Below are 18,645 nucleotides of genomic sequence, written 5' to 3' on the forward strand. Positions count from 1 at the left end.
TCAATTATTGGCTATCATGCATATCAAACCACGCATCAATGAGTCACCATATGCTGCAGCGGACCAAACTGTTTGTGTGGTATTTGCCTTTGGAAAAGACGCGTTTCTCCTCAACCAACCCTTTTTAACATATAGCTCTTCCACACTGATATTTATGGTAACTTTCACCATGTTTCATGGGAATGTGTGCTGAGTTAGTAAAATAATTACATGGTTCTACAGAGTATGGTAATTTAATCGCAGACAAAGGGTGTTTTATATGAATATTCTTTTTTAAAAAAGAGAATCACATTTGAGCTGTTAGTACAGTACAAAACAACAGAGACATTAAAAACATTAGTCTGTACATGGGCTGATACGCAAAGGGCAGAAGAAACTCCAGGCCTGATCCACTGCAGGGCTCGGAACCAGAGGCCACAGCGAGCCCTACAGGTGGGGGCAAGACTCTGCACAGCCTTGGGGACAAACAAAATAATTTGCTTGAGGTGAGGCAGGCGATCTAAGTTTAAAATAAGAACGCAGCTGCAGTCAAGCAGAACCGATCTGTTCTGATGGCAGAAAATTGCTTCTGCTGCTTTTCATCTCCCTTGACTAACCCCACAGAGGGCTGCAGTTCCCCCACGTGGACACAGGGTGACACCGATGTTCAAAAGTGTTAACAATATGCAACAGTTTCTTATAATCCCGAACAAGCATAGAAAAGACCTGTAAATCCTTTAAAAAAGCCCCAGTGAAAAAAGCAGAAACCCTTCTGAGGGTGTAATACAACACACAGAAACTTAACGGGCCTTGATGTCAAGCCAAGGATAGGTTCTACGGAAGGACACAACAATAAGAGAAAAGTCTTCGCTGCTAGTTCATACATTGTCAATAAGACTTCCTTGACTGCCCCTGCTACACCTGACTCTAAACATTTCAGTCTGCTTCACTGTCCAGAGCAAAACTTAGTCTAAATATTCTGTCAAACCTTTAAGAAACATATCAGCGAGCCCAGCTGCCCACCGCCAGTTTTTTTTTTAAAAAAAGAGTCCTGCCATTTTGCAATACTGATAACATCCCAAGCAGAGGAACGTCTAAAGAGCAGACCAATAGATCCAAAAAAAAAAGCAAACAGATGAATGTGAACCGAGGAGTAGCTGATTTTAAAAAATCCTCCCGTCATTATTGGAGTGAAACGTGTCATCGCCGCTCATGGGTATTGTTACAGTGGAAGGATGCAATGTTCTGAATGAGCTGGGATCTGGGGGCGAAAAGCAGAGTGAGGATCTAAGCTAGAGGTTTAGCCTGTGCATTCTCTTCTGTCCTCCCTTGAGAATTCAGCACGTTGCAGATACCGTTTTTGTCAAGCTACCAGAGTCGCAGAGCCCCCTCTTTGTATTCATAGACACTTTGACATTAGTAGAAATGCTTTACTTAGTGGTAACGTCTGCAGGACGACAGGACTGTCCAAGGTGTGGTCCAGTCCTGGGACATTTCTTAGCAAGAGAGGAGTAGGTGTTGGTACACAAGGATCTTCCTGCCGCGCTGAAGGAAAGGACAGGGAGAAAGTGAGAGGATGAACCTGGATTCATCGGCGTGGTTGTCCTCTCTTCCCCCATCTCCCCTCAGAGGTGACTCTCCGCCTCACTCTTCCCCAGTGTGCCGTTCACCGGGGTCAAAGGTGAAAGTCCCAATCCGTTCATGTTGCTTTCGTTGAGCTTCCGCACTCTGTAGGTCTCGTAATGGATGTTGTGCGTGACATCTTTCAGATCCTGTAGGTGGGACCTTCAGAGAAACCCGGAAAAAAAATAGACAATGAATGAGTTGAAGGTCTCAATCAAGGGCAAAGCTGATGCCTGGTGAAGAACTTCCACTCTAAACACCTTTGAGAACAACACAGTGGCTGTTAAGGAACCGTGTGGCTCACAGAAGACAAAGAAACTGTTGTGTTTCACTTGACATCAATGGGCATCAATCCATCCACATGTCCAATTTAGGCTAAAATAAATGAATTCCATCGATGAATGAGTAGTCTTTTCTAACCAGCAAAAGAATAATGTTTTTCCTTATATATTTATCTACTCTCCTTGAACCAGGGTATTTGAATGTTAATTTGCTGTTGTAAGTATTCTAACTCTTTAAGACCTAATCTGCAAACCTAAAAAAAAAAAACAGAGGTAGAAATTATGGTTATGGTGACTTTGAAGCTGTTTCAGAGCAAATCAGGCACACTGATAACATCAAAATCTGTTGAGATGTTTTGAACAGGTCTATTTCACATGGGAAATCTCCTGAATAACAAGAAGCCGAGCTATTCAGAAGGCTGTGCCTCAGGGCCTTTGTATGACACACCAGGAGGGGTCACAGAAAGGTGACTGCTTCACCTGAGACAGACTGAGGTGGCCTGGCATTAACCTATCCACACCTCCTGCTCCGGGATTCCAGGGGACAATGCACCATTGTGAAGCCATCCTCAGTCACTGAGAGTTCACAGGAGAAATTATAGTCTTAAGCTCTGCCTCTAGTCCAGTTCATTCAGCACAGGAAGCTGAACTCCCCATTACTGATAATAAACTGTATTCTGGGATTACTCTTATGGTTACGAAGATTACTTTTGGGGGTAAACATTGTAAGTCGATGTGCTGGTGAAAGGAGAAAACTTATTCTGCACAATTCTAGAAAATGAGCAGTTCTCAAAAATGCATAACGCTTTTATGTACAGTAAAAACCCCATACCTTCTCACCTTTATATTCCTGTAACTTGTCTGAACTGAGTTTCTAAATTGCTTGCGTCACACTATAATCTCAGACAGAAGTGCCTCTTAGCTCCGGCTAAAGGGTGACACTTCAACACAACTGATAAAGAACACCGGCTCATGGACAAGACAAAACCCAGCAACCACACTGTCCCTACCTGATAAGCAGATCCCTCAAGTTGGCAAACTCGCAGTGCGCAACATTTTCAACTGTGAAGGAAGCACAGCGAACAGGCATGTTAAAGCTGACAGCAACCATACAGCAAAGCAGATAACAGAAAGAACCTGTTGACAGAGTTCATTAAAACATTTTCTCACTTTAAAATGACTTCCTTGGCAGTTGATTTGAAGCATGAAATTTGAAATCTTTGACCAGCAGACGTCTGCTTCCCCAGAGGTGATGCAATCATTCCAGTAAGCAGGAGGAACTGAATTTATTTTAAAGTGTTCTGTCACCAGTAAGATCTAAATGAACCAGTCTGACTTTCTTATTTAATACATTGGCAGACAGGTCATAGAGCGATGACCCAGTAATGCTGAAAACCGTTAAGTAGAGCCTACACTTTAATTGTTTATGATGTGTTTTTCCACGTCTCACATCTGCTTGCTACTCTTTCATGTGCTTCAAGTGCACAGAATTTCTACTCTTCTGTTTACACTCAGTGAAGTGTAAAAACATCTAAATCTTGTACATAATGCAATGTAGATTTTTTATTTTTTCATCATGCCAATGGCCCACTAGTCCCCCAGAATTATAGGGTGCTGACAAGCCCAGTTGCTACTAGTTTCTCTGAGTGGTCAGTTGAAACCTCGCAGCTGTAGATGACTGGTTGATAAAGTCATGGGGTTTATCATATCACGAGGTGACAATGTACTTATTTAACTCCATCCATTTTCTAATGGCTTCTTCCAAGTCAGGGAAAGTCAGGTTTCTTTAATTAAATGGTATAATCTATTATAGTTATAGAGTATCTTGTCTGCTTACAGCTTCATCAGTATCTGTGTTACACTGTTGAAATGGCAAAGAAGTTGAGAAGCTTGTGTTATTTACGTAACGGGCGATGGAACGGGTTACTCTGTTAGACTGTTAAGACTCCACCACTTGTGTAAAAAGTGCTGCACAAGCAAACCGCAGACGTGTCAGAAGCTGAGTGGGCAGCCAAGGTTCAGAAAGTAATGATCTCTGGGGTGCATGATCTCCTGCAGGGATTTCTGCAGTGACTGGAATGAAGGAGGAAGACGCACGGTTTGTACCCATGAGTGAAGCGGCGAGTTTGAAGGTGGCCAGCTGGCCAGTTGGCCAGGCCGAGGAGCTGGGAGGCTGAGAGAGCCTACACTGACCCAAGGCTCAAACTGTTCAACAGGTTGTCTACAGGGGTCAGCTCACTCCCTGGGGAGTCAGTGCACTCCTTTGGGACAGAGGTGGGAATTCTTTGCTGGACAAGGAGCTCCATGCTGTCCATGGTGAGCCTCGGAAAGCCTTAAGGGTCTCAAACAAACGAGGGGTACGCCGAAGGCCAAACCACTCAGCCAGCACTGGTCTTAGTGAATCAAGTCAACGGTGCAACAACACTGGTGGTTCTTCCACAACATATTCTTTGCCGAAAATGAACAGCAGGTACTTGCAAGTACACATTCACAGTGAATTGAAGATTTTTACTTGAATTTCTCTGCAAACAGAATGTGAAATAATGTGGGACTGCAATTTAGATTGAAAGTCTATTCATTTCTGGAAACAGCCACTAGATGGCACGTTTGTACATTTGTAACTTCATTTGTTAATAATTCCAGACATGGCATTTTATCTCACTTTAATGGTATCTGTGTGGGCTTTGTCGGATTCTCCACTGACATTCTGCAAAACCTCTGCTTGGCTCGACAAAGGCTTCTGGTAAACAAATTCAGCTGGTTTCCGAGTTTTCAGAGCTCCTCACCCAAGCTCAGATGCAGCCTGTGGGGTGGCAACAGCTGGTTGGAGAGATCTCTGTCTCTGTACAGTATGTGCAGCATCAGCCCCAGGTAGGAGACAAGGCTCATGGACTCCCAATATAAAAGAACCTTCTAATTAGATCATCTTAACAATTTCCACACTTCAATGTGTCTGCTCTTAGATTATTAAAGGGAGAAAGTGGCAGCCGAGCACTTTCCATTAATTCTGGAGTACTCGGCTGTCAGTGCGATCTGTGCTCATCACCTCCCAGTGCTCTAACACAGTGTGAAAGCTCACCTGAGCCTCTACAGGCTGCCTCGTATTAGAGCTCTGTCTGACAAGTGAAGCTCTCTGTTTTAAATAACCCCCAAGGGCTGGGGAGCTCATGGAAGTGGTCACCCTGCCTCAATACCTGTCCATGAAAAGAGTGACTTGGGTACACCTCTCTACTTTAACCCATACTGGGACTGCACGTGCTGACACACACACACTCCCCCACACTTTGTCTCCTGTGATTCCAAGAGACACCCTGATATGATACTCCATGTCCATGAAAAAGCTGTTACATTCCCAATGAAGGCTCTTTCCTACCATATGTCAGGGGCACTACAGCTGAAGAATATTTGTATTTCGGTAGTGTCATAAGGCACCACAACCTCCCAAATGTGCTGGGTTTCGTCGTTTCTGGAAACAGTTAATGACTCCCTCCACAGTGATACCATGAGCAAGCTCACTTCCACAGATCCAATTTCATTCACTGACAGGTGATGAGAACAACAGGTAATGAGAGATTTTAATTTGTTCCCTACAGCAACCTGGCTTTTTAAAAATATGTATATAACGACCGCTTATAAAAACTGAAGATGATCTAGAGTGAAGTAACAACAAAAATGTGCTGTTGGGAATGTATGCATATTTGCTGCTTGGGTGTCATATTTTCCCTTGATGGTTTCAAAAGAATATATTAGTTCCAGACCACCTCCTTCATCAGACGGCTCATCTAGATATGGGCGTAGAGAGATCTGCAGCAGTGCCATCACAGGAAGTCTGCAACCTGCAGTTGGCATGATTTTGTCTGGGGGTAAAGTACGTACTGTATGTACCGTGGCTGGGCAGCGTTCAAGTGAAAGGAGAGCACTACAGCACATGGGCTCAGTTTTTACATGCATGTGTCATGTTCTATACTAGAATTTCAACATAGATAGCAGCTCAGTGGCTGACTTGTTTCTTTCTTAATCACAGAATTCCAGACCCTGGGCTTAATCCGTTAGTCTGCCTTGAATCAAAGCAGCCAGACACCCCACGACAGCTGCCTCCTATTAACCCAGAAACCCTCACCCCCTGTTTTGTGATGGGGCTGCTGTGAGTCCCCACTCATTTCTGTTCTGTTTGTGAAACAAGCCAAGTACGGTTTTAGCTGTACCACGGACTCTCCCTCACTTGTAAACTGCTGCCGTCTCAGTGCCTCTCTGATGGAAGTTGCAGAGATTTCCAGGTCCTTGTCTGTGCTGCAGCTGCAGTATCCCAGGGTAGAAACCCCAGCAAAGAGTTCTTGTGAGACAGCTTCTGATATCAGGGAGACTGAGTGGCTACTGGTACAGAGGGTAGCACTGCAGTGTGGTAGGATCTGTGAGACCTTACAGCATTGATTTAAAGCAGCTGCGAACCAAGACAAATTCCTGAATTTTTCACTGCAAGGTCAATGCATTATGTGGGACTCGGGATAATGAACACAGCAGATGTTTGTTACCTGGCCTTTAGAGTACTCTATGAAGCCCACTGCAACATGCATTCTGTGTGATATATAATCCAAGCAATCTTGAATGTCTGTAGGGGTGAGGCCCGATGACATGGAGTGAAATGAAACAACGTTTTTTGTTCAAAGCAGCTTGTATTGCATTTTTCCACATGGGTGCACATGATCCAGTCCATAAAGTAGGAGTTCTGAGATGGTATCCTGATTCCCCCCCTTGTGGTTGGTGGTTATGTACTGAGCTACATTAGGCAGTGGGTTTCCTGGCCAGTGTAAACACTGCTGAACACTGCTACAAATCAAGATAGGCTAACCAGCAGTCTTTATTGCCCAGCCCTGGGACCAGGGGAAAACTTAATTCTCTAATTTTTTGGAGAAATTATTACTTGACATTAAAGAGCAAGGTCTGGAGAAACCCTGCATTAGGTGCCCAGTGCTACATGACTCAAACACAGAGACAAGAATGAAGCATCCTTCTCTCTAGAGACTCAGACTGAAGAGGCTATGCTTTGGACAATGTTAACACCGCAATGTTTTCAAACACCCCCCTTTCAAATGTCCCCCTAACTAACAGAAGGGGTAAAACTTGAAGGCATAGCTTTTTTTGATGGAAAGTACAGACATCTGGGCTGATTTTGTCAAGGAATGAAAAGGCAATAGGTCATAAAGCTACAGCAGGAAGAATATATAAACACTACGTATGACGGCAGATTGGGACAACACAGTATTCCCTCTGGGAAGATGTGGTTTGGGGATAATAGGCTCAGCTCATAGGGGGACAGTGTAGGATTTCCAAAGGGACAATCAGAACTCATTCCAGTCACTTCCTTAAAGATCTCCAAAGGCAAACCTTACCTTCAATGATCCCCCATTTAGTCTTCCTGCCCAGGACCTTGTTTCCATTCACTTGATGCTCTTTGTCTGTGCCCACCACTGCAAATGGGATCTTTTCCTGAAACGAAAACGCCACCGTAACCATTTCAGGTCGACCGTCATGATCAATTAAATCCAGGTCACTTCTGGTAACCAGCAAATCAATCAACAACTAGACTTCGGGCCCCCTCAGCCAGGTGAGCTGCACCAATTAAACAACTAATCTGTATCATGTTTCTACTTCATATTAATTATGGATTGACCAAACTACTGAAACTATCACAAGGGACACGATGTGTTTTGCTCAATAAGAAATCCTTAAAAAATATTTATCTATGAACATTGTAACACTGTACTGTGAAATCCATACTATTATCCAACAAGCTTCAGTATCAGGTGTGGTTCACATAAAAACTTTGTTTTAACCTGCCTTTCATATTGAGAAATAGGGCAACACCCATAATATTCTTCCCATGAAACTGTATAACTCTTCAGAAAGCACATTATGCAAATATTGCCAACTGTTTCAGTCAGAATTTTTCAGTTTTTCCCTATTTGTGAGGATAGAAAAACATGCTATTAAAGAAATGTTTTTCACTGGGCTGGACAAAAAAACAAAAGCAACAAGGTCTTACCCTGATTTTATCATTCAGTATCCTGTCCTCAGCATCTTCATCATACTCCCGTTGTGGAAACACTCTGATCCCATGGGTCTGCAGGTCCTGCCGGATCTGCAGGTTAACGGATTCAAAATTGTTTCCCATGGAGAAACAGACCATCTCCAAATAGCAGGGATTGTGCAGTCAAGAGACTGACTAATGGTTTGACAAGGATCTACAGCTGTGTTGTACTGTCAGTACCAGGCAGGGATGGCTTTGCTGTGCAACAGCTAACTGTCATGATCTTCTACAATCGCAAAAAATGCAAATAGAAGCAATTAAGGAAGCTCTCTGCTTTGGCCTGATCAAAACCAAACAAAATCTGAATTTCAGCAAAGCAGCCTTCCAACCTGAATGGTTGCATAAGGTGTGTTGATTTAAAGAAGTTTGTTGATGGATCTCCAAATACAGCAGTGGGATTTCTTGCAGTGACACAGATGTGTCGGAGGCGCCGTTATGAAAAGTGGATAATGCAATAATTAGCAGCAATATCTAAACCCTTAATTAACCGGCAGTTAAAATATATTTAGGCCACTGGAGACTTTAGATCAATTCAGCGAGGACAAGCCGATGTCCTGTTTGGAAAGAAAAGATGGCAAAGGGCCAAGCAGGAGGGCCAGGAAGACCATGTGCTTTGCTTATTGATCCCAGCTGAATACTCTGCCAGCAGTCACACAGAGGCAGTATTTGTAACATTATAATTGCCCAACTGTGGTATTTGTGCTTTGTGAGCGAGGTCAAGGGTCAAGAGTGCTTTGACCGGTAGATAAATGCAGAATCACACGGACTCCTTTCAAGAACTATCCGAAGCAAAAGGGATTTCAAGTGTTCCATGCCCCCGTCTCCCGCCCCAGCCAGCTCCTTGGTAATGATTTTCAGCATTATTTAACTTGTGGAATTTGGAAATTGTTCAGTGGCAGTAAACAATCAGCTTTAATAAGGGATTAATTTGGTGTGTGTGCGGTTGGGGTGGGTGTTTATTTTGGGGGTTGAAAGTCAACTGGAGGCTTTCTGAAGATCCCAAGTTCTGCTAACGACAAAATATGATTTTGGTCAGGCTATAAATCTGCCATGAAAACAATCCTTCTCTCTCTTCTTGTGAGTCAAAACAATATAACTGGAATTATTATAATAAGGATGCAGCTTGATGTAGCACAGTGGTTCCCAGCCCTAGAACTGCTGGTTTTCCTTCCACCTTAACTGTAAATCTTCAGTACTTAATTGATGACTTAATTGATCTGATTTCTTGTTAAGACTGTTATTTAATTAGTTTCTTTGGCCAGTCACAAATACCTTACTTCAATGGTACCATATTCAACAGTTTCTTTCACAGGCTCTTTTCAGCCTGCTTGACATTATCTCTGACAGAACAGCTGTGGATCAATGTATCAGACACAATGGGTGTTTTTCCCTTCTGCAGAGGTCCTGTTGGCTACATTTCAGGCAACACAGATGAAGAAGGGCAGTTCTGAAGCTCCGAAATAGGTACAGGGTTGAAACCAATTACAGATCCCTGTTCACTTTTAAGAGCTGAAAGCACATCTACAATTATTACCCCAAACAGAAAAGTGAAATCTATTAGCATTAGTAATGCAGAACTTGGCAGGAGACAAAAAAAACACAAGACAGAGTGTTCTTCCAGCATCGGGGTTGGGACACGCTGCTCTAGCAAGTTGCTGCATGATCACTTCTGGTTGTGGAATAAACAGTGACTCTCACATGGCTCATACCGGAGCTACAGCTTCAGCTCGAGCTTTGGGTTTGCTCCTATAGCTGTCTAGCTGGCTCCTCTGCCATTCAGAACCCTTCCCTGTTCTCGCGGGCACGCCTGGTACATACCCGTTGCTTGAACTCCAGCCTCTCTTCCATGGTGAGTGTGTCTGCTTTGGCTATCACTGGCACGATGCTCACAATTTTGCCCAGTCGCTTCATGAACTCCAGGTCGATGGGACGCAACCTTCAAAAGAGAAGTAACACACTGAGCATCCCCCATGATACTCCCGATATAGTCCAATAGAGCACCATGCTTTTTAAATTAGAAGGCTGTCTCTGAAGCGTCCATGCCTGAGTTATATATAGCAAATGTACCCATTAACCTGTCAAATATCTGTTGCTTTATGTTAGGGTAATGAATCACATTTCTCTAGATGCACATGTCCTGTCTGAGCACGAGCCCTGCCAGTCCCCTCCATCAACCTCGAGACCCAGAGTGGGAAACTCTGTCAGCTCTTCCCCGGCCCTCAGACACTCTTCGGCCAGCCAGCTTGAATTACAGCTTTATGCTGGTCATAAATCAGTCTTGATGATTTTAAACAAATTGTTCTCTGATTTGTAAACGGGAGGAATGTCAACGATGATTGGAAAGCCTCAACTGCCAGAGAAACATGAAAAAAAAACTGAATTTACTTTTTTAAAACAACCGCCACTGGCGATAGCAACTGCTACACGTCTGTAAACTAAAATATCAGTAACGCAGTGATGTGGTTTACACCATGTAAAAGAACAAATCGCTGCTGCTGGAAGAGCACAATTATACTGTTCTGAACAGCGATGGACGTATCGTCTAGGGAGTGAACTTTTGCGCTGCAAATCATTGCTGCTCAGCAGGCTAAAACAACAGATGCTTTAGTTTAAATCCTTCAACACTGCAATCCCTGTTCATCAAAGCTGTTTGATGTTTGCACCCCAGGCTATCAGCGGCATGATTATATTTTGTCCATCCCACATTGACACAAAGCACAAAACAGCAGAAAGCAATATGGCACAACACAGGTGGGCTGCACTGCCCTAAAATGAACCTTCCATGCTCAGTGTCTCACTTCACAGAAACAGCCATGATTCGGTGTCGCAGAGAAACTGAACTGCCAACTGCAGTAAAAGCGCTATTGGGCCCAGCTGGAAAAAACTGGGAAAAAGCTTGTATGCTCTCATTAAAAAGGCCCCGTTGCATGTTGCATAACTAAAACTCTGTTCCTTTTCTCGTGTCAGGTCCACCTTTGCTTAACATTCCGTTTAGCTAATCCCATTATTGAAAGTGACATGGGCATGTTAGCTGTGTTTTTGTTCAACACGGGGTCTGTGACCTTACATTTCTAACCACAAATCCATCTTTGCTGCATTTTCCCCTGACTGATCACACAGGCTGAATGATCCGTGTCAGTAATGAGAGTGGGGGCACCAGTTCAAAGTCTTCCAGGGCACTTTGTGCTTTTTGTAGAGCACGACAGCTGTGGAGGCAGTGTGGCACACAGATCCCTTTCTCTTCTCAGCTGCCTGAGCCGTTAGTAGGTCCATGCGCTGCCCATATAGAAATCGGAACACAGATTAACAGAGTGTGTGACCTACGTTATGAAAAAAAAAGGTAGTTGCTGTGCACTCAGCACTGAAATTTAGTGCAAACTCTTAAGACATGCTCGCTCTGTTTGCTACTAAATTAATGGATTCACAGCACAGACATGCATAAGATCTTAAACTGATATTATAGAACCTGTTGGATTCTTACTGTCAGGCAGCAGCTATAGGCAGCAAAAGAGTCATAAAAAGCAGAAATCCCGTGTTTCTCCTCTGAAAAGCTCTGCTCAATACTTTTAACAGCCTTGATGTGAAGAATGTGAGACATAAGTCAGGCTGAGATAAAAACGTGTAAGTAAACAGAAGGCCTTAACTACTTTAACCTGTTTGAATTTTTATCTTGTGTCCTTTACCTGTTTGTCAGGACTGAAGCATTACTGCCTGATGTGATTGACTAATGCATGATATAAATTCAGACCAATAAATTTTCTCCAAGATAATTTACAGTTAATGAGTGTGAATTTGACTCCTGGACCGGGTCAAAATTCGAACTATGTGATTAAGGGGGCAGAGAAGCACGAGCCCGAAGGTGTTCCTTTCCCATTGGGAATAACGTGGGAGCTGGCAGAGGTCATTCACTAATCATCCCAGGCACTTGATAATCTCAAGAATGCACCTTTTACTTCTCCTCTCACCTGCACTCATACTGTTTGACCTCCCCCTGTGTTGCTGCAAAAAAAGCCCATCCATCATTTTGGAAAAGCATCTCAAAAACTGTTGCTCACAAGAAAATTGGACATGTCAAAAGCTATCTGGCTCTGAAGTTAATATCTGACCTCATCACCCAGGGGCTTTGTGTTTTGGAAAGCACTTAGTTGCCTGAAGAGACAGAATTTCAGAGGGTTGTAGCGGAGCTCTTCTTGCATCCTCACAAGGCTCCCAGAGCACGTATGACAGGAGACCCTTGTTTCTAAGGCGTTCTTGTACGAGGGAGGTCATGGGGTCAAAACTACACACTAGTACACAGTCCCTGCACAAATATGTATGCTTTCTTCTGTTGGCAAAATATCGTGCCTTCTGGACCACGTCAAATCAGTGGGCCGCCAACAGGAGAATTGATTAACTGTATCAGAAACAGACATGGAAAAAACATAGCAGATCCCCAGCTTGTGACGCCCCGTGCCAAAATGCACAACAGGTGAACCAACGTACCAATGGCCAGTCGGCGGCACAAAGTAGACACAGCAGTGGATCCTGGTATCCGGGATTCTCCTTTTCCTGTTGATGTTGAGCTCCTCCTTCAGGTATTTCTCATACTGCTCGTTGATGTACTTCACTATGGGCTCCCAGCTGAAGAAGAGAAGGAGAGAAATGGCACCCTGGCTCTGTCTCCATGTGCTCCAGGAGCCCATACAGCCTGCCAGCTTTCTACCAAATCATGCATTTGGTCCACACAACAAAACAATTACAGAGCCCTAAATCTGCATTGAACAGAACCAGCTTTGTTGTTCTCTACATATTTACTTGTAGAATGTGATCAATCCTTTAGCAGAGAAGGTTGTGGTTTAATTCAAAGACATATGCTTTATGTATGAAATACAAATGATATATTTCTTTCTGACTTTGATTTACATTTCTTGCATATTCTATTTTGAGAAATGCAAACTAGCTTCAGAAGTCTGCAGACACACATTCACACTAGTGGAGGATGAAGTGGAAACTGCCTTAATAAGGCTGATTAATAGAAACCCCGATGATAGCAGACACAGGCCACAAGATACTGCAGGATAAGCACAGCTGAGAGATCACCCATATTTAGTCATAACTGGTGTTTCAAGTCACCGCACAATGACACAGTTCTGTTTACTGTGCTTTTATAATTTTCCAAATGGTGAACATCTGAAAAAAGGTCTCTGCTGAGTGACAAACAAGGTATTAATGTTGTAACACAGCATGGACCAGAAGTTTTACCCCATCTGTAAAACCAATAATGAATTCAGTCTTTGGCAGCATAATACTAAAGGGCTCAGTTTTGTAACTGCAGTTAGTGGTTTGTCAGATGCTTAGATTGAATCTAGACCTGCTGCATCACCAGAGCAGTAGGTAGGACTTCAGTATCATGATTTGTGTGGACTTTTCATCTACCACCTATCCCACCTGGCAGAAGCCCAATCCTGGCTCAGGGTTTAAAGAGCAGGAGCAAAAATCAAGGGGCTCACATGAGCAGGTACTCCCACAAGCCCTATTATTGGATGAGCTCATTGCAGGATGCTGACATCATGTAACATGTGTGCAGTTTTGCAGTGCACAACTTACCAGTCCTCATTGTTGATTTGGTCTCCAAACCCAGGCGTGTCTATCACTGTTAGCTTCATTTTCACCCCCTTTTCTTCAATAACTGCAAAAAAGAGAATGAGAGCCAGATTTTTTTTTCCACTTGTGTTGATATATGGTTTCTGGAACATCTGTTTTGAAAAAGTAAACTCAGAAACACATCTGAAATAAGCCCCATTAATAAACAATAACATACCAGCGTGAGTAATTATAATTGGACTCAGTTTTGATTTATGTAGCATTAGATGTTCATTGTAAACAGAGAAATGATCTCATTCTTCATGGTGTCCTCTAACGGAACAACACCACCTACAGACTTGATGTAACTTCAAGTTCGGGTCTTCTTTTTTTAAACCAACCACTTGGGGGCAGTTTTGCCTAGCAGACCGTTCAGCACAAGTTTCACATAAAACAGGCCCGAGGCCATTCTGTGTGGTTGCTTTTACAGCTGTTATGAAGATTTTCCGATGTTAACACAGTGTTCATAAACATTTGATGAGTGTATTCAAACCCACAGAGACAAACACTCTTTCTTCTACTCAAACATTCATCTTTTATCTCGAAAGTCATTTCCCCCTTTTTCTTGAACTGAAATAACCACCCAGACTGTGCTGTAACAAAGTCCAAGTGGTTCTAAAATATGCCAAGGGATTTGGGCTAAGATTGTATATTTTTCAGTGGAAAACAGTACATAAAAAACATTACCCCCAAACAAAGGGGGAAACAGTGATGCATTACTCTGAAAATAGCAAACATCCCATTTTTTTATTTTGTTAAAAAAACACCCCAGTGAAAGGGAAAAGGCCAGCCTTTTGGCTTTCAATTCTTGGCTTGACAAGTCTATAGCTCAGCACTGACCTCAAGAACTAATCAATTATAAGATGAAAGAACACCACTGTTTAGAGTTTCAGCTGTGGAGGTGCCCGAGGTCTAAACCCTTCTCGACGTCACACCTTGCTGGGCAAGCTGAGTGGAGAAATATTTTTCATTTTTAGGGGAATAAATCCTGAAGTCATCCAGTCTACATATTACAGGTACAGGCTGTGAATAAAAAATATCTGCCTTCTGACACATGCAGCACTCAGTACTCTGGGAGGCAAAAGATGTTTTGAAGATTATTAATACAGCACCACCATTACACACCTCGTAGTGTAAACCATTCAGACACAAACCCGTGGGTCTAAACGATTAAGACACACATTCCTTTGTTTTGGCCAAGAGAAACGTACAGCGATTGCTCCAGAGACCCAGAGTCAGCATAGCTGAAGCCTGCAGGACTTTATTTCCTAAAAGTGGATATTCAGTTATTACCCACTCAGAAAAGTCATTCGAGTGGCTTCAGTAGCACATGAATATGGCTTGAACATGACGAGTCAGAAAAACAGCCCCAATTTCTCAACGTTTCAAAAGCAAAAACTCACAGCTTCCAAAAACACAGATAATCGTTTCACGTTTGGATAAACATTTGTTTTTGGTCTTCCCAGCTTTGAAAATTCTTAAAGCCACTCATGTGTATCTATTGCTGTGAAGTTCTTCAGAGGCAGGACAATAAAGAGATGAAGTCTTCTGTGTGATTGTGCTTATCAGTCCCCTGTTTGCACCTGAATCATGTCTGTGATTCAGTCAGTTAGTCCCACCGGCTCACTACAATAGAGCTGGAGGACTGAAGTAGAGACACAGGATGGGCTCATGTGGCACGAAATCGTGAAAAGGAGAGAAGGGGGTGTTGCAGAAAGTGAGTTTCTTGTTCCTCAGTGTGAGTGAGGCCTGGAGTCGATCAGTTTTTTGTCCCTGGGACAAATTACAAATCCTATGCTCGATTAATTTATGTTTGTCAGAGCCTTTCTCTCTCGCTACCAAACGGAAACCAGCCATCAAATATTGGGTTTATAATTTACAGCTGGCAGGTGGATCGAAGTGTTGATTTATTTCTGGCCTAAGTCTGCTGCAGTCTCAGAGCAAATGTGAATGAGTCAAATGGTAAATCCCTGTGTATTCCTCAACGTTGGGTCCTATGATTTACTCAGTAACGAGTCATCATTTTTTCTTCCTCATGATTATCTGCACTTTATGTAGCAAGAAAGCAGTATCAATGGTAAAGGTGAAAACACCTTCTGCCCAGAATGTTATCATTTCGAGCCCTGGCTGCTGCAGTGAGTTAAGGTCGCCACCCCAAAAAAATGTTGTAACAAGAAAATTCCTGAAATTAAATTAAAAAAAGAACTTTAATATATTTTACATAGATATTTGAATCTAAACAAAACTGGAGTGAAGTGATAAAGAGTCCGTGTTGAGATCTCCTTGAGCTCTGTTCTTTAATTAGAATGTCAGAATGATGTCACAATGACACCAGAATGATGTCACAATGACACCAGAATGATGTCACAGTGACACCAGAATGATGTCAGAACAAGCTTCTTGTTGATGACTGCAGGAACAGGAATAAGAGTGTACTAAAGAACTTATGATGACAATAGGACTTTGACCATGTGTAAAGGTACTGGAGATTTAAATGAAAATCTTCAGAAATTTCTGAAAAAGCTATGGATAAGCTCTGAATTTGCAGACCAATTTCCAACAACTAAATCTTAACCTGTAACTGCAAAACTGTGACCTCTGTTTTATCCAGTAAAAGTGAGTGAACAGACAAAGCAGCCAGCAACTTCAGACTTTAGTTAACAGTTAACGTGACAGGTCAGCATGCTTATTTAATAGCACTGTGCCTTCATTTTAAATTACTGGCAAAATTGTGTTTTAGACTTGTTTCTTCATTTCAATGAAAAGTCATTTTAAAGTCATTTAAATGACATGTTTTGTTTCTGGGTTAATCAAAACCACACTTGAACTTGCATGATTTCTGACACAGTGGTTTTAAAAACTAAAGTGCTTCCTTATTCTTGCAAGTTCCTTTTTGAAACTATATGCTAGAAGTGATGAAGCCTGGTCATTATTTGCTCGCTCAGTGTCTCAATGTATATTATAATGTATAAAGTTTAATTTCTAACTTTTTATAAATCAAAGTAGAATTCTAAAGTTAACTATTCTGGTCAGCCTTTAGGTGAACTGCCTTTGGGATGACGAATAGTTATTTAGAGGGTAAAAAATCTGAAAAATTATGATGGCAACCAGTCACAGTTGACCCTTTCGATGATATGATGGAAGCTGTCCTGACTCCAGATAAAAACCTCCCATCTCCTCCTACAGTTCTGGTAAGGATGGTGTCCCTGCCTGCATGTCAGGTTTTTACTGCATCACATAAATCTTTTGTAATAAAAACTGACAGCTCAGCTCCTCTGTCAAAAACTCCAATTTTAGAGGATGCACTCTGCTCCCTCTGCCTCAGTTACCTCCCACAGATAAGTTATTTATGGCTCCAAAACTGCACCTTCGAAAAAAAGGGTCTAAAACGCAGAGGAGCACAAAGGCCGTAGGACAAATTTCTCAGATAAATCTCTGAGGTCCTGCAGGTTGAAGGGCTGTTTGTATTGCACCTGACAGATGGGGATTACACTGATGAACTCTTTTCCTTTAGTTACCACGCTGCAAGACTAGAACTTACTGTACAGGATTTTAAGGATGACCAGATCACATTAATTCTTCTAGTCCGTGTGACTTATTCCTCTGTCTTGTGCTTTAACTTGAAAGATGTTCATTTATGAGTTACAAAGACAATGGACTTGCAGGTACGTTTTGTACCTATCCCAGGTGTGATAGAGCATCTAATCTCTGGCATCCTGCACTTCAGGGAACGTAATCGAAGTCTGCAGCATCCTGCAGAGTCCTGTCCTGTCACTGCGAGCTGGACGAGTTAGACATTGTGAAAGCAGATGTGACTCTCTGCGTCTGAGCTCTACGGATGAGAAACAGGGAACTGGAAAGGGGAAAATGGAGGAGGATCTGATGCCTGCGCAGCTCAAGAAAAAAAACAAACCATGAGACTTCCTCTAAACTGGGATGTTGCATTAAATATAAAATGACTCTAGGCAATTCTAGGTAGCCAGCATCAGCATTTCTGTCTGGAATATCCTCACAACAGTCTGAGGCATCTTTAAAGAAATAATGTACGTTATAGTTTTGTGAGTAACTTCATAATTTGCTAAAGATAGGAGAATTTTAAAGTGATTATTTCAATAAATCTCAGACGATTTGTAAAGAACAAATATCTGTTCATCATGAATAAAATAATTCTAATTTCACTCAAGATGAAGAGAACACTATGGGCATTAAAAAATAAAAAGCACGTTTATTTTATGCTATTTTGTAGGATAATCTGAATGATTAAATTGTAATATATGAGAGCTAATATAATTTCTATAATAACACAGACGGGCTTTGATATCCTAGAACAATTTCACCACCATCTTTTATATTAGGGTGGATAACAAGGCTAAGCAAGCTAACTGCTATGCTCAGCATAGTGGGCTCCTAGGCTGTGGTCTGTGGACCCTCTGGTGGTCTGTGAAGCTACTACAGAGAGTCTGTGGAAAAGAGCTGGAATCAGAATCACGGTCATCACTCCAACCTGACAACCCATCTTTGAAACCTGCAACACAGCACCAGCCATCTCATTAATCACATGTTCATGCACACGCACTGTTGTGCTTCCCAAAGATATCTGTTGAAGCAATGACTAGGAATTTCATAGCATTTTGTACATTACAAATGTTTACAGATTATTATTCAGTGATGATGTAAGATTTCCAAATATAACATAAAATAATTGTAGCATGTGGTGGTCTCTGAAATTGTCTGGGAGTGGAAAAGGTGTCTGTGCTCTTGGAAGGGCTGGGAACCCTTAGTTCAGTCACTGCTGCACTGTACCCTGCTCGGATTCTTGTGACTTCTCGAGACAAATGCTCCATTAGCAGACACATGAATGGTGATCTGCAGCCTCAACACACACTGTATCCTTTGTTGTCGGATGAGCATGTGTCAATACCTTGGCTAGGGCTCAGACCAACAGACCAGTCATCAAGGCTTTCCCATGCTAACTGGGCAGCAAAGACCCAGTGGCGCTGCATGATTCTACCGGTGGCTTAGTCAACGAAAGGCAGGATTTACACTAATGCT

At 42.5% G+C, this 18,645-nt stretch overlaps 1 protein-coding gene across 1 annotated transcript in view; it reads right to left on the minus strand.

Annotated features, from left to right (window-relative positions):
* Positions 1–217: 217 nt before the first annotated feature.
* The window catches only part of septin12 (septin 12), a 91,601-nt gene continuing 73,173 nt past the window's right edge, over positions 218–18,645 (minus strand). The window contains exons 5-11 of the mRNA XM_088936212.1: positions 13,558–13,639; positions 12,454–12,591; positions 9,790–9,907; positions 7,927–8,022; positions 7,274–7,370; positions 2,894–2,945; positions 218–1,764 (exon numbers count right to left, since the gene is read on the minus strand). Coding sequence (XP_088792338.1) covers positions 1,605–1,764; positions 2,894–2,945; positions 7,274–7,370; positions 7,927–8,022; positions 9,790–9,907; positions 12,454–12,591; positions 13,558–13,639 — 743 coding nt within the window. The 3' untranslated portion in view covers positions 218–1,604. The remainder of the gene's footprint in view (positions 1,765–2,893; positions 2,946–7,273; positions 7,371–7,926; positions 8,023–9,789; positions 9,908–12,453; positions 12,592–13,557; positions 13,640–18,645) is intronic.

The sequence above is a fragment of the Atractosteus spatula genome, chromosome 18 (assembly GCF_055471065.1).
Source record: "Atractosteus spatula isolate fAtrSpa1 chromosome 18, fAtrSpa1.hap1, whole genome shotgun sequence".
Taxonomy (NCBI): Eukaryota; Metazoa; Chordata; class Actinopteri; order Semionotiformes; family Lepisosteidae; genus Atractosteus; species Atractosteus spatula.